The following is a 22577-nucleotide window of genomic DNA, read 5'->3' on the forward strand; positions in this document are numbered from 1 at the left end:
TGGGGCCTTGATGACATCTCTGCTTTGCTGTGCCCGCACAGGGCTGCCCTCTTCTGAGGTGCTGGGCACGTGGGAGAAACAGCTGGAAGCCCCGTGGGGTTGTTGTGTTCTGTCATCTGCACCAAAAGCACTCAGTACTCCCTGTGCGACCTCAGCGGGCCTGGGCTTTCCCCTCGGGTGACTGCACCGCTCTGAAGAGTCACTTCTCTGCCTGTCCACTGCCCTGGGCTCCCCGAGAAGGGCTGGGTCTCTGCTGTGACCGGCCTCGCCTGGCGCCAGGCCTGACGCACGTGCACAGAGCCCGGCGCTGGCTCGGCGAGCGGGGGATGAGGAGACTCTGAGCCACAGGGCAGGGAATCTGGGTCTGGAAAGATGGCTTCACTCCTGTCAGCCGCCGGCCCAGCCCGCCCACAAAGCATCCAGAAAACTCAGGCCCCGTCCTGTCTGCTAACTTTCCAGGGAGTCCAGCGGTTTGGACGTTCCGAAGAGCGGCCCTGTTTTCTTAACGAAACAGGCCCAACTGCAAAGTGGCATGTCAGATTCTAACCACCTCTGAGAACCGGTGCTAGAGCCACATCAAACGGGGGCCAAAGCCACAGAACGAAGGAGCCGATCTCCCAGACGCGCGGGAGAAACATCCACGTTGTAAGGCCAGCGGAGGCGCTGCAGGACCCACAGGACCAGACGGGAACCCAGAGACCCCTGCCCTCAGGGCAGGCTGAGCCTGATGACCCAGGGGGGCCTACCTTTGGGTCTTCGTAGTCGCCCTTTCGATTCATGAAGTCCCCGACAAGTGCTTTATCCTGGTACACCTCGGCCAGGCAAACCCTGCAGGGAGGGAGGACGGCCGTGAGGTCTGGCTTGAGGTCTGTGTTCAGAGTCGCCGGAAGGCTCCTGTTCTAACACATCTGGCCTTGGCTAAACACAGAGTACGATTTCCTTATACCTGCTGGGTGATGACGGCTCTTAACAGTGCAGGATTTGGGGTCAGCTAACCCCGAGTCAAGTCAGGTCTGTGGCCGCCCACACGTCACACGCTCGGCCTCTCCGAGCTTCCGTCCTCCACTTCTAAACTGAGAACAGGGACTCCCGCCTGCCTGCCCTCACAGGCATCTGGCCAGGACCAAATGAGATGTCCTATGTGAAGATGTGCTCTAAATGTTAAACTATCACACAGGCCCTGGTGTCACTACGGGAAAGAGCTCTCATCTCCAAAAGCGCTCTCTGTCCGCTACACATCTTTGTCTCTCCGCGACGTAAGGAGAGTCTGACCTGCCCACTAAGAAGTGCGGGCAAAGGCAACCCGTGTTTGCAGGGCTGCTATGAGCCGGGCACTTGCACCTCCACAAAGAGCTTGCAAGGTGGAGGCTGTCATTCCATCCTAGAGCTCGGTGAGGTGTCGGGGCCCCACGGTCACCTGCCTGCCGAGGGCCGGGGCGGGTGGGCCAGGGGTGGCTAACATTGGCTGTATCGTTCTGTTCGCAGGTGAGGGCACAGCCCCCAAGTGGATACACGTCTCGTGCCGGGTCCTGCGGCTCTGGGCCGCAGCCCTTCGTGTCCCCCTCGCCCAGCAGCCGCTGCGGGACAAGCGGAGAAGCATCAGGCAGGGGCCAGGAAGCCCAAGTTCCAGAACTCACTCCACTGCCAACGCACTATCACCCTGGCTGACTTGCATCCTCTCTCTGGGGCTGTTCCCACTCTGAAAAAAGAGGGGTTTGGAGCAGGTGACCACAGCCCTTCTAGAAAAGTCTAAGATTCTCCACATAGGGCCAAGTGGCTCCCCACAGGAAGGGCCCTCGTGCGCCGGCCCCTGCGTGTGTGGTTGTCACGGTCGGGGGTGGGGCGCCGCTGGCATCTAGTGGGTGGAGGCGGGGCTTCTACTGAACATGCTACAGTGCACAGGACGGCCCCACAACAAACAATGACCTGGCCCCAAATGTCAGTTGTGTTGAGGGTGAGCAACTGGTCGCAGTGGTTTACTCCACAATCCACGGCTGGGCTGTCTCCCTCTACAACCCAGCGGATGGCAGGCAGCCCACGGCTCAGAGTCAACCCGAGCCACGCTCTCCTGCTGACCCAGGGCACGAACAACCAGTCGGTGGGAGCAGTCCTTCCCAACCCTGCCACGTGCCCCCTCCTGGCCCCGCTCTCGTGCTGGCGGCAACGCTCGGGCCCCCCCCGCGCACAGCCCGGACGCCCGCTGGTCCTCCCCACTCGAGCCCACGCCTGTGGCGGGGGCTGACAGGGTGGGCGACAGCGCCGTGCCCTGGCCGTGGGAGGAAGGCCTGGGTGGGCAGCCTCACTGGCAACCGACAAGCCACAACGAGGACGCTTTGCGGCCCCCGGCCAGCCGCCACCACTACGCGGACCCGGCCCTCTAGGGGAACGCCGAGGACGTGCTGAGGACGTAATGGGGACAGTGCTCTTGGGTCCGATGGCTCCGGTCCTGCCCCGCTTCTTCCTGGAGGGAGCTATGTGACGGGCCCTGACATCTAGAACCGCCCTGAGCGCTGAAGACAGTGGCGAAACTCAGCAGACGCCTCTGCCTGACCACGCGCCGCTGGCGGGATGCATTCAGTAAGTCGCCCAGCCTGACTGGCCTCCGCGTCCTCATGGGTAGTGAAGGAGAACAGCACGTACGTCACAAGGCTGTCCTGAAGCGTGTAAGACCCCGGATACGGAAAACGGCCCAGAGGCAGGCCGAGCCCTTGAAAACTCACAAGCGGTTTCACCCACAGGCCCCAACACTCGGGCAGGCTACGGGTGAGCTATTGCACACACACCGCTCTCTCTGGATTTCAGGGCGGACTCTTGGGCAAACGAGATGCAAGGAAAGTAAAGAACGAACTAGAAGCACGGGAGTAAATGTGGCCCCAACTTATGGAAGTTCAAACACGGCTTACTTATAGTTCAGATAGGCCTGGGGGTTTCGGACTATGTAGCGAGCTCTTCGTCCGACCGAATGGGAGGTTTTATCCAGAGACTCTTCAAAGGTGGAGTGCAAAATGTCCCGCACAACTTGCCAGGGGACAAATGGGCCCTTCACCTGGAACACACACAAGCCAAGAAGGAAAATCAGTATCCCCAGAGCCCGCGTTATGGGTCACGATCGCAAAGGACAGGGGAAGGTATGTTCTGCGGCGCCTCCTTCCTCAGCGGACACTCAAAGCCGGCCCCTCCCGGCTTTACTTGGATCACATTTACGGAGCACTGACGGTGCGCCTGGCACGAGTGAGGTGCTGGGCAGAGAAGAATAAGCCAAATCCTCAACAACTGGTGGGGAAGAGTGTTCCGGCAAGTAACAGGTACTCGGAGGGCACAGGGTAATGCTGTCTGGAAGGGCAGCTTGTTAGGGAAGGTTATGCCAAACGTGTCAGCTGGGCGGTTCTCGAGGTTTAAGAGCACATCGCGTACGCTCAGAAACATTCTGTGCGTTAGTAGAAACAGAAGCACTGAATTAGCTTCACCATCAGAGACTCAGGAGAACATCTCCGCCAAAAACATGCAGGAAAGGAGCACCAAGACAGGGAAGGGGCTTGATCACGAGGTTATTTTCCGAAAGCCCCCAGAATGAGGTGGGCCAAGAATGTGGTGTGTATTTAAGCAGATGAGGGGAGGGTCTGCTGCCCCAGAACCAAGCAGGGCTCTCCTGGTCCCACCGGCTGCAAGGAGGGTGGGTGGAGGCAGGCACATCTCTCCGCTATCAGAGGCGAGGAACAGAGACCAGGGATGGCAGCCTGTCACCTCCAGCTTGTTCCCTGGAGGAAGAACTGGGCTGGAACTTAGGAGGGAATGGGGGGTGCGAGCATCTAGAGAAGTGGTCGAGAAAAGGGATCCAGCAGGCCTGACGCAGAGGGCATTCTGGGCAGGGGACCTCCACCGGGGCTTCTCTTGGCCGATGCGCCCGAGGACAGGGCACGCAACCTGGGCACCGAGGAAGCCGGTGGTGTTACTACCCGGAGGAGGCCCTGGACTACACGGTGGCAGAGCCCATCCTCTGGCGGCTTCTGTGAACCAGCCGGCCTGGACGTTCGCCTACCTGGATGGCTCTCCCCACACCCTGCTGCAAACTTAGAAGATCAGAGCTGGGCAAAGAGGCAGGAATAGTCAGACTAGGAGTCAGTGAGGCTACTCTGGGGAACATGGTGAGAAGGGGAGCTCTGGCTCGGGCTGGGGAACCTTCTTGGAGGCAGTGACATCAGAGGAAAGGGGAAGAATTTGCTCGATGGGAAGCCCCTCCCCAGCTGCCGGGGTTCAAGGACACAGACCGGGAAGAAGACGTGAGTGTGGGGGACTGGCATGGAAGCCGGGGAGCCAGGCTGAGGCCACCATCACCATCCCACACGGATTCGGGGAACGACGACCCAGTGGTTACCGTGTGGTGAGCACCGTGCTAGGGGCTGTGGCTACGAAACAAACGGGCGGTCTCCCTGCCTTGAGCGGCAGCCACTCCCGCAAGCCAAGAGGGGCCAGAAGCAACAGAAGCAGTGTGAAAAGTCCACGTGCGAAGGACACGGTAAGAACGCGTTAATTACTTCCAATTGGCAGGATCGATGAAGCCTCTCCAGAGATGATAAGCAGTTATGAAAGAAAAATAGGAGTTTTCCAGGCAGGTGAGGGCGGGAGAAGGGGAGCAGAAAGTGTTAGGTTCCCAGTGAAGAGAGTAAGAACAGCGCCGAGCTGTTTAGCCTGCAGGTAGGCAAAGATCTTTGTGTGTTAGCCGAAGGCTGGAAAGAAATGAGCAAGGCCGGGAATATTTATCTGTGGGATTCTGGGAAACGTTTTTCCTGGTGGCCAAGCAAAACAGTTGAGCGTCCCAGGGGCCTTGAGTGTCTGTGTGTGGCCACATAGGGAACAGAGCTCCCCACGAGAGGGAAAGCGAGGCGGCAGGCCAGGGAGGGGCAGGGGCCTGAGGGCCTGGGGGCCAAACACCTTGGCATTGAGGACGTTGCTGGCGATGGAGAGGGAAAGCGAGGAGGCAGGCCAGGGAGGGGCAGGGGCCTGGGGGCCCGGGGGCCCGGGGGCCACATACCTTGGCATTGAGGACGTTGCTGGCGATCCGGCAGAGCATGAGCAGCCCGTCCTCCTGCATGGACCACGTGACGCGCAGACGGGTCATCCTCTGCAGCGCGCTCTGGTCGGCCTCATCGTGGTAACGCAGCCTCCTGTTTTTCTCTTTGGGGGACTCTTCTAAGAATATCAGGGGGAGAAGAGAGGGAGCTTCTAACAGCCGGATTGGAGCTGGCACTCTGGAGGGGAAGGGCCCCTACTTGGCTAGTGAGATCTGACCAAGGCTATCAGCTACCAGAATCCCATTGTGTCAGGAACCATAGAAACTAACCGCAAAAGACTCGGGCCTTGACAGATAGATACTTTAACCACTTCTATCATTTTCTCTCTGGTCAAATTTCATTGTGACAAGCTGGGCAGCCTGAACGCAGCCCATGTCCCATCCCTCCCACCACGGTGGTAGGCACTTTGAGGGCTGGAGCATGCGCAGGGCCCCCACCATTCTCCCGCTTGGCGACCTCTGAGATGCTGGGCACACTCCGGGGCACCATGGGGACAACAAGGCGCATCCTTCAGGGCTGCCGTGAGGACTGAACCAGACTGGGTATAAAATACCCCGTGCGGTGCCAGTCACCAACATTATGGAGTATTTACTGTATGCCAAGCACTGGTTTAAGCTGTTTACATATTAACAACCCATAATCAAAATGCTACTTTGCATCAACTCTATAAGGAGGCAGTTATAATCCTCATTTCGTAGCTGAGGACTCTGAAACACGGTGAGACACGGCAATTTGCCCAAAGTCGCACAGCCCAGTCAGTAGCAGACAGAGGGTCTGAACCGTGAGCTCTTACCCACCAGGTTCTCTCAACATCTCCTCCCCTCGGGGTAGACTCATGGCAGTTTGACAAGGTAAACACCATATGCTGCTGCTAATTCCAAGAGACTGTTTGTTTAGGACGTTTCTTCCAAATTAAGGCAGAAGAAAAGTAGGGTGAGAACATTTGGGATTCCACGGGACACCACCACCGGATTTTGCCTTGTGATGAATTCAGGTCTTTGTGAGCCAAACTGACCCCATGCCTATCTGGATAGGCTGAGCTGAAGTTGGGGGGAGGGGGGTGGGGCGCGGGGCTTTCCAATGGACACAAGCCTATTTGTTATAAACAGCAGCCAAGTAAACCACTGAAAACAGGTTCCCATTTAAACATTCTGTTCTCATCGGAAAACGGTATAGCTATCAGATCATTGTTAACGACACACAGACCACTTAGATGATGTAAAAATGAACGAAAACACAGGCACCCATCTCCTCACTGTCCTCCTGCTGTCCTTCGCTATAATACTTGCCCAGGGGAAGGATCCAAAACAGCAGTCTAAGACACACCCAGGGGGCTCACGAGACTGGAAGAGATTCCGCAGGCCTGCCCTGACCGACTCCCACCTTTCCTCTGAGTTAAAAACACAACGTGACTTTTGAACTTTGCCCCGATTAATATAATGCAAGTATCAAAAGCCAAACCAAAAGAATAATAAGATTTTGGCTGGTTGAGATGAGGATTTCTGCTAATGATTTTTGCTAAGGTTTTTTCAGTTGAGATGAAGTTAGAAAATTGAACTGAGGGGCGTCACAAAGCTGAAAGACCCTATAAGACACAAAGACAGGAAGCATGTAAGAAGCTTGAGGATCTCTCAGTCTGCCAGCTCGATGTGGAGGACGAGACGGCGACCGTGCACAGTCAGCCCTACAAACAGAGGGAGAAGAGAAGCCCGGGTCTGGGGGCAGAGCTCAGCCCCGGCCGCAGTGAGACTGCAGTCCGTCTCTGAGTCGGAATGTACAAAGACAAGGCCTAGCCGACGCGAGCGACCATCACGGGACCTTTTTTCTTTTTCTTGATCTTCTTTCCGGGGTCTTTCTTCAGCCGTTTCCGCTTCTGGCTTTTCCCACCCCTCACTCTCCAGTTCCGGTCCAGTGTGGGCTCTCGGTCCATCTCGAACTGCTCTTCCCTGTCGGTGCAGAGCTCAGATCCTGCTCTGGCTTCCCCCCAGATATTCAACCTGCCACTGCCTGGAAATAAGCACAGGAGGTGAGCATTTCAGGATGAGCCCCGTGAAGGCCAGAAGCCGAATGGAACCTGTGGTAGGCAGTCACGTGGCCTGGGCCGGTCCCGTGTCTGTTTCCAAGGTGAACCCCCAGCTCACGTACCTCCAGCACTGAGTGGCAACGGGCGCCTGGACAGAAACGTCTGGAGTCTCACCATGAGCCCATTTTCAGATGCAGTGTTCTCCTAAAAGACAAGCGCATCACTGGAAAGAAGCAGGGGCGTCCCTGAATCCCCAGGGACCCAGAGCGTCACATGCACTGAGGTGTACTGGTCTCTGCCAGAGAGGTGACGGCGGCTGTGCAGCTGCGTTCCAGAAGCCGTCGGGCTGCCCCTGGGGCTGGGCTTCCCCTGGGCAGCCACTTGCTTCTTGCACACGTGCTCCCTCATGTATGACCTGTGTCTCATGGACTTTCTGTTCCTTCTTTAAAAAGGAATACCTGTCCGTGTGACAGAATCAGTTAGAATCCATTGAAAAAAACAAAAAACAAAACAAACAACAACACTGGCCAGGCAGGTATTTAAAGGGCCTGATGTGCCTTCAATACATACGGATATAAGTACTTGTGCCTCTGGTCAACTTTGGTTTTACCAAATCAGAAACAGTGAGCCGGGAAAGGGCAGGCGGGGTGGGCAGCTGCGGCAGCGGCTGGGGAGCGGCCCGGGGATGCGTGTTCCCCGTACCCCCCGAAGCCCACCTTCTTGGCCTTGTTGATGATGTAGCTGGTCCAGATCCAGTTACGCTTTAGGTGCCCGTAGAAACTAGAATCGAGCCCGGCGGCTCCCAGCCCGTCCCCGGGGATCGAGCCTTCGTCCACGACCTCACGGCTCCCCCTGAGAGGTGGGAAGTAAACGGAAAGAGAGACCTTCTTGGCAACTGAAAAGAGAGCCCGCGACACGGTGGAGGTATTTTTCCTAACTACCTTTTACCTTCTTGGTAACACGTGACAGAAGGGAAACGCTTGCCCGACCCCAGAATTTTACGTAAATTTCCCAACTGCTGAACTGTGGCAACCAAGTTTGTTCTGTTTTAACAGTATGTGGGCCAAGGGCTGGCCGGGGCCAGAGGGGTCTCTGCACCAGAGACGTGGGCGCTCCCGGCCTGACCTGTGTGGCCGGACACCCAGGAGCTGGAGCCTGTGGGACTGCACTTGGGGGCGGGGGCGGGGGGGTGCGGGGACGCACGTGCTGTACTCCATCAGGGCACACTTGCGCTCCAGATTGTGTTTGTCGATGGCGCTCTCCTGCTCCTTCTGCAGACTGCCCTCCTCATCAGTGCCCTCATCCTGGGTGCCGTTCTTCCTGATGCGCGGGTAGCGCACCACACCTGAGAGAGCAAACGCAAGCTTCCCTGGGGACCGTGTCCTGCCGTGGCTCCGGCAGGCCGCCTCGCAGCCGCGGGCAAAAGATTCCCTTCCTGTGACTCCGCTCACCACCGCGGGACAGGCTCTGAAACTGGTAGACCCTCTTCGTACAAATGCGTTATCATAGATGTCAGGGGGTCAAACACTGGGCTGTGAACCCGAGTAAAGGATTTGTACTCTGGCTGAACTCCACGAGGGAGGGAAGGCGAGCTGGCAACAGGAGAGGCCAACGGCCGTGGGGGGATCGCGAGCAGAGGAGCCCTGGGGCCTCCTTCCTCAGGGAAAGCCTACGGAGCTCCCGTGTGCCAGCCCGGAGGAGGCGGTAAGCAAAAATGATGCACTTGGCAGGGGCGGTGGAGTCGGGGTCAGCAGGGATCTGGGCAGATAGCTCAGTGCAGTGTCCCTGGGCCAGGTGGGGTCTGGAGGACAGCCAGATGTTCTCTGAGTGTCCAGGAGCTGCATTAACACAGTTGAGAAATAGCGTTCTGTAAAGGCACAATAAAGAAAACTGTGTTTCTTGCAAGAAAACAAACCGCTACGAACTGTTGCTTGAGTAAGCCAAAGGAAGATTCTGGTGATTTGCACACTACCAAAGACGGTCTTCCAACATGCTCGACTGGAGACATTGGTCTGGGTGGGGGCGGGGGGCTGCGGGGGAGCCCATGCCCCACACTGCTCGCTGGTGTTTACATAAGACCCGGGGTTCAGGCTCTGCTTCAGCCCATAATTTGTTGTTGTTGGTGTTCCTGGCTTAGAAATGAAGACGTCAACCTCAGAGAGGTCTTCAGGGGAGCTCAAGGTCACGCATGTGAATGGCTGGTTAAGTCTAGGAGGACTTAAGGCAATGCTTCTCCTGTGCGCCACCTCGCTGTGAGTTCGAAATGCAGATTTAGGCCATCCCCACACCTGCTGAATCCAAAGCTCTGGACAGGGCCCGGTAATCTGCATTTTAAGTCTCTCCCAGTGAATCTGTTTGGTGATACCCATACCCATGCTTGGTGAGCCCTTGCTCTGAAGGAGGTTCATGTCTTATTATATGGTACTTTCCCCTTAGTCCTTGGGGCAGAACCTCCTTGAGTGGTTTTTTTTTAAATTTTTTTCTTTAACATTTATTTATTTTTCATACAGAGACAGAGCATGAAGCAGAGGAGGGGCAGAGAGAGAGGGAGACACAGAATCCGAAGCAGGCTCCAGGCTGTCAGCACAGAGCCCGACGCGGGGCTCGAACTCACCAGACGCGAGATCATGACCTGAGCTGAAGTCGGATGCTTAACCGACTGAGCCACCCAGGCGCCCCTCCTCGAGTGTTTGTTAAACGAAGGGACAATCGGTGCCTGCTTAATGGACTCTAAGCCTCCCCTATTTCTGCTCATGAACACTAAAAGGGATGGAAATTCACCAGTTGTCAAGCCTCAACAACTCTGGTGCAAATAACATACCGGTTCACAAATTTTTATCTGGGTATAAAATGCAGAGGAATTAGGGCACTCTAAAAATCTGAAATGGTAAAAGCTTAGCTTACTGAATGCCAGAGGATTCTATGAAACACACGAGTTCTAAAACCTGTCTGGACCCATTACATCAAAGGTTCTCACTGCAAGGGTTCATCACCCTGCCAACAGTAAACAAATCTACCAAACTCAAGCGTGCAGTGTGGGGCATGGGCTCCCCCGCAGCCCCTCGCCCCCATCCAGACCTGGGCCTCCGGCTTTCCAAGAAGTGAGGTGCGATGGTGACCTTTCGGCTCTGTGACAGGAGCAAGGGAAGAGGGCTCCCCTCCCAGGTTCAGACCGGACATGGCAGCCCTTCCTCCTAGTAGAGGTGGCACGAAGAGACCAGGTGGAAACTGGCTTGGAGGAAAGAGCACTGGTCTACGGCCTTGCACAAAGCCTCCATCTAGTCAACCAACATTCACGGGACGTCGACCGTGCACCAGGCACTTTGAGACACCGTGGGGACGGAAGCCAAATCTCCTGTGCGCAAGGAATCCTCAGAAAGAGCAGCTGACAGCATAAAGGTGCTGAAAAGCCTTCCTCAAAGAGACGATGCTTGATGCACGAGTGGTCACTGCCAGGTGAACACAGGTCAAGGGACATGGCAGGGATAGGAAGGAGACACAAGCAAAGGCCTGACCCCCAAACCCGACTCATCTGACCTGCTGGCCCAATCTGTTCAGTTCTTCCTCCAAAACACCTGCCAAGCTGCCCCCCTCCTTCACTGTCACCAGTGGACATCTCTCTGGGACAGGAGTCACGGCCCTGTTTCTACTCTCGGGCTCCTCCGTCCGTTCCCCACCCAGCAGCCAGGGTGAGCTTTGAAAAATGGAAGAGATCTTGTCACTTCTTGCCTACAACTATCCAGCGGCTTCTTCCTGCTCTTAAAATTTTTTTTTTTTTTTTTTTAACGTTTATTTATTTTTGAGACAGAGAGAGACAGAGCATGAACGGGGGAAGGTCAGAGAGAGAGGGAGACACAGAATCTGAAACAGGCTCCAGGCTCTGAGCAGTCAGCACAGAGCCCGACGCGGGGCTCGAACTCACATACCGTGAGATCGTGACCTGAGCCGAAGTCGGACGCTTAACCGACTGAGCCACCCAGGCGCCCCTTCTTCCTGCTCTTAGAATAAACCCGAACCCCGTACCAAGTCCTACAGGGCCCCCAGAGTCCTGACTCCTCCCTGCTTCTCCAATGGCAGCTGCCACTCTCCTCCCCGCCCTCACCAGCCTCTTGCTTCTCCCAATGATGCACGTGACGTTCCCACGCCTGTACTGTTCTTCCCCGGCTCTGGGCTCGGCCTCAGCCTTCAGAGCTCGGCTCAAATGCCACCCCATTAAAACAGCCTCCACTCACGCCCCCGTATACTTCCTCCGCAGCATCTGTCTCAGCAAGTGACGTGGATCTGTGTGTCTTCTCTATTGAGAACTAAGACTCAGGAAGGCAGGGGTGCGTGTGTCCTGGTCAGGCCCAGGAATGACAGACACCAGGTATGCAACAAACACCTACTGAATGCACGAGTGAATGAAGACAAAGCAGAGTGGCCTGGGGGCCCCCCTCCTCGAAGCCCATCGCCCTCCTTCCTAAGGGAGCCCCAAGGACACTCCAGGTCTCTGGAGAACAGTTTGCAAACCGGCGGTGACTTCTAGTTTCTTCTTGCTCTAAACCCCAGTGATGGCACAGAGAGCGGGGAGAACAGGGAGCCCCGCAACGACAGACGGTACCTAGAGGGGTGTTGAGGCAGACGCACTGCAGGTCAAACCAGTAGTTCTCCACATCCTGCATGGACTTCAGGACGTAAAGACGCCTCTCGAAGGGCCGGCTGCTGCGGGCCAGGTTGTAATGTGGGTCACAGATGGTGGTGTCAACGATGACCGCGTTCTTCTTCAAGAAAATGAACACCTAGGGAGACGCGGACGGGGCGAGGGGGGAAGCTCAGAACCACGGCCGGCCAGCTGTCTGGAAACGGCTTGGCCATCAGGACCCCCTTCGTTTGGGCGCAGGACATGTTACCTGATCCTTGTCCTGAAACTTTTCTGTGGGGCCGAACTGCAGCAGCCCCATGTGGCACAGCCTCTGAAGGTTCTCCACCACAGAGAAAATGTAGCGTCTGGAAAACAGAGGGGAGCGGCGGGTTCCGGTGCCAGCACACTCGGCCGTGGCCAGGCGGCCCGCGTCGGGCGAAGGCGTGGGACTCGCTCGTGGCGCCCTCTTCTACCTCATGGGGCCTGACCTGTGCAGAGACCCGGAAGCCCCTTCCCGGCACCCGACCAGGGCAACGGAGCGTGGATCCGACATGGGGTTTTGATTGAGAAAGTAACATTAGCCAAAGGAAAAAAAAAACGACTCCGAACCTCGCAGTCTTTATCGACAGATTTTACTTGAAAAGAACCTTGAAGTTAAGTGACAAAATTCTCCAGCCCCCACTTCGTCTGCCTCTGTGCTTTATCTAGAAGGCTCACAGGGTCACTGAATGAATGAAAACCCCGAGTCCTTACAGGCTGGGGGGCAGAACCTTTTTCTCTTCCTGGTGAACAATTATTCAGAACTCTAACTTCAAGGGGCCCATTGGGACTGTCACCCAGCCCGCATCGTTTTCAGGGACCTTACCTCTTGTACAGAAGCTGCTGTCGGATGGGCCTGGGGAGAAAGCGGATCAGCGTGTGCTTCTTCAGAGGGTCGTTCAGAAACTCCTCAAGGTTGTCTACCTAAGAGGTCATTTTCAAGATCAGCTTACCCTCAAGGCCAGGGTCAATTGCAAGAACCGTGAAAAAACACACACCACTCCTTTCTGGGCAGCAGTCTCTCTGAACCTATTTTCTCCTTTTTTGGTATTTACCAAGTTTCTAGAAGCATATTGCTACAACATAATTATCTGTCTCTTTCGATATATCTAATTGATCTAACTTTAAGTCTTTCAAGTATTTCCTTTGACACACCAAGCAACCATCCATCTATCCAGCCAATAATTTAGCTATGTCTATCCAGCCATCCTGTTTATCCTATCTATCTGTCTATCTACCCACCCACCCATCCATCCATCCAAGCTGTCCATCCATCCAATCATTCTCCATCACCTACCTATCTGTCTGCCTATCTACCCACCCATTCATCTTATCTCTCCATCCATCCATCCCATCTCTCCATCCATCCATCTCATCTCCATCTATCCCCCTTCCCTCCATGCCTCCCTCCCTTCCTACCTTCCTTCCACCCGCTCATCCATCCACCCAACCATCCACCCATCCAATCCTTCCTTCCTTCCTTCCTTCCTTCCTTCCTTCCTTCCTTCCATCCGTCCATCCAGACAACCACAAATCTGGAAGTACTTTTTCCCTTGACCAGGTGAGTGTAGGTCCTCTGGTCTAGGCTGAGGGACCAGCCCCCACAATAGCCCTGGGAGTCATCAGTACCTTATAACTGACTTGCACAATCTGAATGAAGATGGAAAGGGGCAGGCAGAGGAGAATGTCACTGACGAGAGCCCAGCCGAAGCCAAAGTCCTTATGGACAGGGATGGGAGGGACATAGCGCATCCATGAGGCTTCATCCACATACACTAGGAGAGAATCAGAGTCAGTGCTGCAGGCAGGGCGCCAGACATGATGGTGACATCATCCCGGTAGGTCCGGATTCCCTCTCACCACAAACTCGGGCAAAACCCTACTTGTCAGGCAGGAGGCCCACGGGTTCATCAAGTCTAGATTATGACTCTACTTTGATGGGGCGCTGTGGGGATTCAGCCAGTTCAGATGAGAAGGATGAGGAACCATTAGGACTCCCGTCCAGAGGGCAACAGCTCACCTTTCTCCGTGGGGGGCTCCACTTCAGTCTCCAGGAAGGTTCCCCCTAGGCTGTCCTTGGGCAGGGCATCAGAGGAGGTCTCCATGTAATTTCTGGAGAAGGGCCGGACTCCCATCCTGCCTGACTCCTGCTTTCCCATTCTTCTTTCACTGCCAAGGCCCAGCTTTGTCCGCACATGGCTGGCAGGGTGCCCGTAGATCAGGTACCACAGAAACATGTGTACCACCCGCAGGCGAGGCATTTTGGGCAGAAATCCTAGAGAACGGCCAAGTCCTGGAACTGAGGCAAGAGGGGGTGGGGGGAGGGAATGCTTGAAAACTCCCAGATTCACTTCAGTTCAGTCCACTCAAACTCACAGTGAGTGCTGTTCGGACTCTCACAGAACTTACTTTCTAATACTTTTTAGGTATTAACAAGATAACTAAAGTCACACGACAGATGGAAATGGCCGGTGCAGAGAACCAGTGGGGACGTGGGAGGAGGGCTAGAATTCCACCTAGAGGGCAACTAAGGTGGTGGGGTGGTGGGGACACGCAGGGACTTGGGGAGGTGCACCCTGGGACAAATGCAAGGTGCCAGAGGTGAGCGTGTGCCCGGCACGTACCGTGGAGGGCCAGAGGCCAGGGGCAGGGGGTGGGGGGGAGCAAGGAAGGAGGAGAGTGCAGTGAGCAAGCCAGAGTGTGACAGAGGAGGATACCGCCACACAGAGCCTGACAGGCCTCCGCACGGGGACCCGGGCTTGACAGGGCTGTGCAGAACACCCCCACATCGGGGTTCTTTGAAAGCATCCTGTTTCTTTGTTGACACAAATAAAGTACTCCTTGGCTTTTCCCAAGGAGAGAGGACAGGAGAGAAAGTAAGGAGCCACAGGATCAGGGAGTGAGGGCGAGCGGGCAGAGGCCCTCCTCCACCACCGTGCCCACTCGAGCAGCATGCTCAATGCCTTCTGTGTAGCCAGCGCATGGGCCGATCTGCTGCCCCGGCACTGGCCCCGGCCCTGGGCTCCCACGGACTGCGGTTGCTAACCACGGAACACCCCGGGACCCGCAGAGCAAGGGCAGGCCTCCTGCGGTGATGTGGGGCACCGAGGGAGGTCACACACACACACACGCTGTCTTCTGCCCCGGGATCTCAGGTCTGCTGCGCTGCACCCACACCGGGCCACGGCCCGTGCCCCATGAGCCGGGAGAAGAGTGACGCGTACCTGGCCACCTGCACTGGGCCCGCACACTTTCACACTAGGGCGGCTCGACAGGGGCTGAGGGAGGAGGCAACCCTGTCGGAGAACAGACTCTGGGAAAATGACACGGTGTTCAAACTCATCAATGACTAGATCTACCAGAAGGTTTATGGGGTCGGGAGGGACGGAGGTTTTCTGTGGTTTATGTGGTTCATATTCCAGCCCAAGGATGCAGAGCAGAATGAATCTTTGTGCCTAACTCCTCTCGCTAGGATCTAGCACAGTTTCATCTGAGTCTCATACTCAGATGTGAGGCCCACGGGGCTGAGACCTTGCCCATTTGGCAGATGGGGGTATTGACGGCAGCAGAAGTCACGTGGCCAGCCCCCATGACCCAGCTAGCCACGCAAACCTGATTCCTCGGACTCTAGCCGAGTGCTAGACTGCAGAACACCAAGGGACTCAAACGCCATCATGCAGCCAACCACCAACCACCGACACACCATCAGACGTCGACGAGAAGCTGCTTTTTACCTACAACAGGGTGATAATTTTTCAGCTGGGTGATGCCCATTTTCTCATCCGTTTTTTTCACCCGTCCAGTTTCTGATTTGGAGGAAGTATTCAGCTGAGAGTCTCCTGATCCGCTCGGACCCTCTTTTTCTGGACTTTCTTCTTCAGCTTCTGCTTGAGGCGCTGGAGGCTGGACCACTTTAACCCTGCAGTTCAAATAGAAGATCAACACCCTGCTGCGAGGACCAAGAGCTGGGAGAAAGGACAGGGTCTGTCCTGGCAGATCAGATGAAGCCACTTGGCCCTGGAGTTTCAACCTTGGCTGCCCGCAGGAGCCAAGCAGGTGCTGTGCATGAATAAAATGTGTCAGGTCACGAGATGTTTGGGGACGACAGGGCTGTGGAGACCTGCAGAGTGTGCCCCCACCTCCAGGACAGCCTTCTGAGAAAGGCGGCCCAACGTGCCGGGTCCTCTGACGCTTTCAGAAATGCCAGAGGTAAGGGATGTGATGGGAAATCAATCAGCAGCCGGTTCAAAGTACGTGAGCCAAGGCCCGCAATCCACGCGGAGCCCTTTGCCTGCCCATCGGCCATCTCCAGGTTAAACCCGGCTAAGAATTTTCTCCCGTCCCCGAGTTTTCTCAGTGCACGAGACACTTCACAAGATTAGAGAAGGCCTCAGAAAGGCAACTGGACTCATTTGGAGCCGTTAGGGGACTGAGCGAGCCTCGCACACACAGGGCCTATGGTTCGGAGTGCTCTGTCGATGCCGCGAGGCAGAGTCGAACGAACGAAATGAGGACTTTGTTTTTTCTGAAAACTCTAGAAATTGCTCCTAAGCCCGTGAGTGTGTTGATCTCCCACGGGTGCGAATAAAGGGTGCTCGTGAAAGCTGCTCCAGGAAGGCCACAGAGACCCAGGCGGCTTCCCTGTGAATTCCCGCGGGGCGCTGCGACTTGCCTGTTTGCCATGCTGGAGTTGGAGATCCGGAAGCGCACCTGCTCGATGGCACTCCTCACCAGCGGGTCATTCTGGTCCATGGACGGGTGCACGACCAGGTCCACCTGCAGAGAGGGCGGAGCAGCGTCCCACAGGGCAGGGGGGGAGCCGGGGGACACGGAGCTCTACGGCTCGGTTCCTTTTGCCGAACACTGGCTGTGCCTGCTTTCACTAACACTTCCAAGAGACACGTGTAAGCCCGGAGCAAAAGGTGTTGCTGAACGGTCTGCCATGACAATTTCTGGCATCAAAATCCCTCCTCCGGCGACCGAGCGAGAAAGCTCTGTCGTCGGTGGCGTGCCGCTCTGCTCAGGTGAGGACTTTCTGGCCTGGAGCCGGAGCGACCCGCCCTGCAGTCCCCTGGCGGGGCTGTCCCGGCCCAGGGGCCTCGCAGCTACCTGGTGGCCCGCTCCTGACGCCACCCCCCCCCCCCCCCCCCCCCCCCCCAGCTATCTGAGAATTTCCCACAGTTGTTCGTGAATCCTGAGGCCTCCCATCTGGAAAAGGTAAGCAGCTTTCATTAATCTCCCCTCGCCGAGAGTGCCACCGTGGGACTCCTGCCAGGCGCACTTGGAAACCGACTGGCAGAGGGTTTAGAGCTGCTTTGGCTATTTTACCTCTGCCAAGGTACTGGAGCTGAACGGCTAGGGCGGTTACCAGTTCGTGAGTGCTGTCTAGGAGGGCAAATGGGAACGGCCTGGGGGAGCAGAGGGGTGTGAGTGCGTTGGCCGGGCAGGATGGCGGGCCCTGGGGCCAGGGGCCCCGGAGAGCCAGGCTTCTCTTCCGTGTCTGACACTGGCAGGAGAGAGCAAGGTAAGGTCTTCTAAATGTGGGACTCTGGCCATCAGGCTTCACGCCGAGAAGGCCAAGAATGCCCCGAGAGAGGCTGATCACAGGGACTGGGCGGCTCGTTTGTGAAATGGGGGCCCCTCCCCCACGCCCTGCCAACTTTTCTGGGATTTTGTGGGGCGCAAAAGAGGCGGTTAGGTAACACCTCGGTGTACTTAAAAGCCTGGTGCAAATACAAAGCATTCCTATTTCCCCACTGTCCACAGCCGGATGGCCCAGCCACCTCCCCGAAGGCCCAGCGGGCAGCACAGGACGCAGGAGCAAAGGCCGAAGCGGACGCTGCCACACGGGGCAGAGGGGTGTGAGTGCGCGGGGGGATCAACGTGCCTTCGGGGGCTCGGAGGGCAGCCTGCCGCTGGCGTGCGCTTGGTGAACCAGAGAAGGAGCTGCTGAGCTACTTAAGCTTATTCTGGAGGCAGCTCGTCCCAGCGGGAAACGGCCGCCAGCACGGTAGCACCGGCAGTGCCCCGCGGCAGAGGCCCCCGTGCCGGCGCCTTCGCTTTCCAGGTGGTGCTTCCCCGCCCTCACCCCTCACCCCTGCCTCCACACCGCCTGGTGGATGCCACACTAGGCCGAACGGGAGCCGGAGACACAGTGGGCACCTGTGGGAGCCGCCCCTCTCCACTCTCAGACTGGGGGTGGGGGTGGGTGGGGGGTGTTCTTGTCCTCGATCACTGTCCCAAGCAGGATGCCCGCATCTGAAGCAACTGCTCTGTGACGACGCACAGAAATCGCAGGTGCTGCTGCTGAGGGGTGGGGGCCTTTGTGCTCCGATGGCAGAGATCAGCACACGGACCTCCTGCCCGCTCCAGGAAAGGAGTGGCAGGCCGGCGGGGGGCAGGAGGAGGTAAGGCCAAGGGGCCCCAATGGTAGTTATAAAAACTGATGAAAGCTGCCACCCTGGAATGGCAGAAACGCTTTACGTCACTTTGTATATCGCTCTGTGTTTTTCAAACCTCGAACGTCTCAAAAAAATAAGATAAAGTAAAAAAAGCCAGAAATGACCTTGCCAGCTTATTAAGGAAACAAAACATTAAGGCACAGCTTTCTTAAGGCAGAGGTTTAAAACGTAGCCAGAACACAAGGTCAGGCAAGTGCAAGTGACTGTCCCCGCAGCAGCTTCTCTATGGTCCCGTGCTCAGCAGGGCGATCTCAAATTACTCTGCCCCTGAAAAACGGAGGCCTTGGAGTATGAGCAGGGCTGCTGAGCTACGGTTGCTAGGGGAATGGCCCCAAACTTTAAATCTTACAGAAACAGATTAACTGAGACAGAAGATCTATGGCTCCCCTGCCAAACCGCCCCGGCACTCGCTTCCTCGGGGACGTCTCCTTGGATCTCGGTGGAAACTGTTCTTGCTGCCTCGTCTAAACCTTCCACCTACTAAATGTCCACCTGCTAAATGTGGCTCGATGTCGGCCAGCGCTGCCCTGCTGAGCTCCAGGGAGTCCTACTTGCCTTCCTGTCGTTCAAGGCTGGGCTGCGGGCCGGACACCTGCTCTAAGGCCTGAGTGTGCTGCTCTGAGATCCAAGCAAGTTATTCCCCTTTTCAGTGGCCAACCTCCACAGAAAATTGGCACGGCCCCTGTGACCCAGATGGGGAGGCACAGGGGGAAATTCTGAGTTACTGGCAGCAAAGGAACAAGTGAAATCTGACGGGCACAAGAGAAGCCGGTCAAGGAAACTTCCAACGGCACGGGGCTGGGCGTCAGGAGAGCCACGCGTACCTTCTTCTTGATTCCATCCTGAATAACCGTAGTCCGGTACAGTCTCAAGAGACCTTCCTCGGACAGGTTCCGCACCAAGCGGACGATTGACTTCTTACAGCACTTGGTAGACACGCCTTCTTGCTTCTCCTGATCCATGATCATTTTCTGAATCCTGGGGTGTCACAAAATAAGAAGTTAATATTCCCAATATCAGCAAGGAAGATCTGTTTCAACCCCCTTTCAACCCAGGCAGCTGAGAGCCTGCCTAGTGGTAACCAGCAGAAACTCGGGGAGAGTCGGAGGGGGGTTTCGCCATTGAAGGGCTGACTTCTGGACACGTTACAGTCAACTCTTTTAGCGATAAATGAGTTAGCTAAAGACGAGCCGCCAAGCACAGCAGCGTCACATTCTGAGCCTTTCACCAGAACCTGACGATGACGGCAGGGACACTAAGCGCCACGACGGAGATGTCTTCATCCGTCTTTGGGTTAATTTAAGGCCCGAAGGATTGTCTAATGTACTGTCGCCGACACTCTCAGGTCCGCAGCTCTTTCTGATTCCTCTCCTCAGACATCTTACTGAGTCACTACAGGGATGTTTCTAGCTCACCCACCGGTCATCGAATGGCAGGGCCGGAAGGACATTCGGACGCCCAGCCAAACCCCTCACTGCACAGACGAGGCCACAGTGTCTGCACACGGTCTCCCCATTCCCTAGAGAACGAGTGGCTTTGACGCCGGGTGCCTCAGAAGCCTGAAGATGCCGCCCAGGAGGCAGCGGTGATGGTGGGTTAAAGGACCCCACCAGAGTGCAGAGCCTCTCCGTGAACAGAGCCACCGCAAACACACAGGTTCCACCCGCGTCTCTTTGTTTTTGTTTCCATGTAAGATTGCATTTGAACAAAAGGCCCCATGCTGACCTAAGAAAAGTTCATAAGCTGATGCTGTTATCTCAGTCCCTCCTCCAAGGAAAGAGAGGAACTCTCCCCAACTTCCACTTATAGCTCAGTCACTCTCTCCCCATCTAGCGTCTCAATGTTCTGCAATGCCTACACTTTCCGAACCACTAGAACAAATGCTGAATCCTTTCTACCAGGCAGGGATGCCACGAGAGTCTATAGAGCAGAAGACGCCAATGCCTCTCGGTCATTTCTGTGGCTTGTGACAACGAGCTGGCCTGAGATTTACTGTCAGTGCAAGACAGACAGACAGACAGACAGACAGATAGCTCCTTACGTGAACAAGCTCTCGATTAAGCGTAGGTTGGTGACGGCTTCTATGATCAGGTTCCTGCGTTTGAGCAGCCGGTAGGTTTCGTGGGGTTTGTCTTGGCCTGGGCCGTGCTTCCCCGTCTTTTGGGAACTGCCACTCTCCTAGAGCGAGGACCGAGAGGACAAGCATACAACAAGTTTGGCAAGGTTAGGGGCCAGACGCCATTCCTGTGGGTGCGCTTTGCCTCATGAGGGAATTTCTATGCCCACGTTTCAAGAAGGAAAGTCAAGAGGGCTTGTTTCTCTGGGAATATGGGACGGAAGCAGAGGCAGGCTTCCGGACTCAGGCTGTCCCTAGGTAAGTCAGGATGTGTGCCCAACGACAGACGAAGGGAGAAGACAGATCCGTGTTCTGTCTCCCATTCCTGCCAAAATGCCCACAGCTCTCTTCATGGCTACTGTCTTCCAGGAGCTTCCATGAACTTGTGCCATCTGCCCTAGGATCAAATCTGTGAAGTCCCAGTGCCCCTGAAGGGAAAGGAAATCCTGACTCTAACATACTCCTTGCGGATCACTCAGCGCAAACGAACCCCCGTGGCGGCCCGGGGCCTGTTTTGCCGGATGCGCTCCTCACTTGCAGAGACGCTTCAGGAGAACGAGAATGTCCTGCTGTCAGGACCACCGGCTCCAGATCACTTCCCGGCTGAGTGCCGGGGCTTCGGGAGAGGAACGGTTCTTTCCTGAAGGGGGACCGGCTCAAAAGGGCTCAAGATTCAAGAAGGGGCCCGTGAGAAAGACCTTGGTGCTCCCCTGCACTGCAGAGCAAACATTTTGGGGTTGGGGGGAGGGGACCCATGAGTAAACTGGCCACGTGCTGTGGGGCTGCTGGAGAGCATGGTGAAGAACATCCTTTGCCAATGGCCCTCCAGATACGTTGCTCGTGCCCTCTTCTCAGCACAGATGTAGAAAGGACAGCATTCTGCCATTACTCTGGGAACAGATTTCTGGGAGGAAGAGAAAGAGCTGAGCTGGGCAGCAAGCGAAGGAATTCTGGGACCCGGCAGGAGCACGCTACCGGAGACGTGAGCCGGATCAGAAGGCGCAGCAGGGGCGAGGGTGTGAGCAACGCAGACAGACCCTCCGGAACCTTCTGGGATCCACCTGCTGGCAGGCCCAGCTTCTTCAGTTCGACACAGACCCAACCAGGACTTGAGAAGTTATGGCGCCCAGAGCCTCGGAAAGGCTGAACAACCCACGGAAAGGTTCTAGAACAACCCATGGAAAATGTTCGCACCCTGTGCCCCGGGGGTGCTTCTGCCGCGGGGGTGGTACCAAAGCACAGGTGTCCACACCAGGAAGGGAGCAGCACGGGGGGAGCCCCGCACACATGGTTTCCAGTCCTCACTGTGCCATTCGCTGAGCAGGTGCAAGTCACTTGATCCCGGGGGGCCTGCACTGTCTCGTCCCAGCCCAGAGACAACACTTCTCTCTCAGGGGTGTCCGGAGGCCTCAGAGAGCAGCAACAGCCCCTATGGCTGCCTGGTCACAGCTGTGCGCCGCGCTGGGGGCCCCGTCCTCTGCCGGGGCGCTTCTGAAGCCCAGAGCCCAGGCGGTGCCACTGGCAGCATGAGGCACGTTCGAGTGACAAAGGACGGCACAAGATGCCCCGAATCGCATCATGAGAACGGTGGGCCCGTGTCAACTGCCTTTCTAATCCCTCTAATTACGCGAATGAAAAGCATTGGATTCTATCGCATCTCTGACGCTGGCACACAACAGTGTTTGACCAGCACGTGCTAAGCAGTTTTGGCTTTCTTTTTATCTATTTTAGAATTAGCTTCCTTTTATGGCAAAGGACGTTGGCCTTTCACGGAAGGCAGGGCTTCTCAACACTGGCACTGCTGACATTTGGGGCTGGACAATTCTCTCTCGTGGGCTCTCCTGCAGGTTCTAGGATACGTCTCCGCCAGCCACAGCCAGACGTCCCCCGGGGGCCCAAATCGCCGAGAGTGGGAACCACTAATCTAAACGAACGTTCCCTCCAAAATAAGTTTTACGTGAAGAAAGCAAGTCGTTGGAGATTAAAACACCGTGTCAACAGCGGTGCGGGTGCTTTCTGGTTGGGCAAAAAGGCGGTGTATAAACGAGCACCGTGTTACTTCCTGGGCAGGACTAGCCCACCGCCTGGCACAAAGCGAGCACTCAGCGCACAGCGCTTTTCCTGTTACTGATTTTGTTGTTGCTGTGGCTCTTTGTTTTCATGTCTATTTATTTGTTTTTGAGAGAGAGAGAGAGAGCGAGAGAGAGAGCGTGAGGAAGGGGCAGAGAGAGACAGAGACAGAGAG

At 56.2% G+C, this 22577-nt stretch overlaps 1 protein-coding gene across 1 annotated transcript in view; it reads right to left on the reverse strand.

Annotated features, from left to right (window-relative positions):
• Positions 1-22577, reverse strand: part of GTF3C1 (general transcription factor IIIC subunit 1) — a gene marked incomplete at its 5' end in the record, with an annotated part of 57604 nt that overhangs the window by 15827 nt on the left and 19200 nt on the right. The window contains 17 exon segments of the mRNA XM_049639372.1: positions 747-828; positions 2904-3046; positions 4933-5001; positions 5003-5190; positions 6891-7079; positions 7218-7299; positions 7812-7947; positions 8299-8440; positions 11696-11873; positions 11985-12081; positions 12582-12679; positions 13385-13530; positions 13776-14054; positions 15490-15674; positions 16428-16531; positions 19041-19194; positions 20258-20394. Coding sequence (XP_049495329.1) covers positions 747-828; positions 2904-3046; positions 4933-5001; positions 5003-5190; positions 6891-7079; positions 7218-7299; positions 7812-7947; positions 8299-8440; positions 11696-11873; positions 11985-12081; positions 12582-12679; positions 13385-13530; positions 13776-14054; positions 15490-15674; positions 16428-16531; positions 19041-19194; positions 20258-20394 — 2409 coding nt within the window.

Source organism: Panthera uncia, chromosome E3, assembly GCF_023721935.1.
Source record: "Panthera uncia isolate 11264 chromosome E3, Puncia_PCG_1.0, whole genome shotgun sequence".
NCBI classification, from domain to species: domain Eukaryota; kingdom Metazoa; phylum Chordata; class Mammalia; order Carnivora; family Felidae; genus Panthera; species Panthera uncia.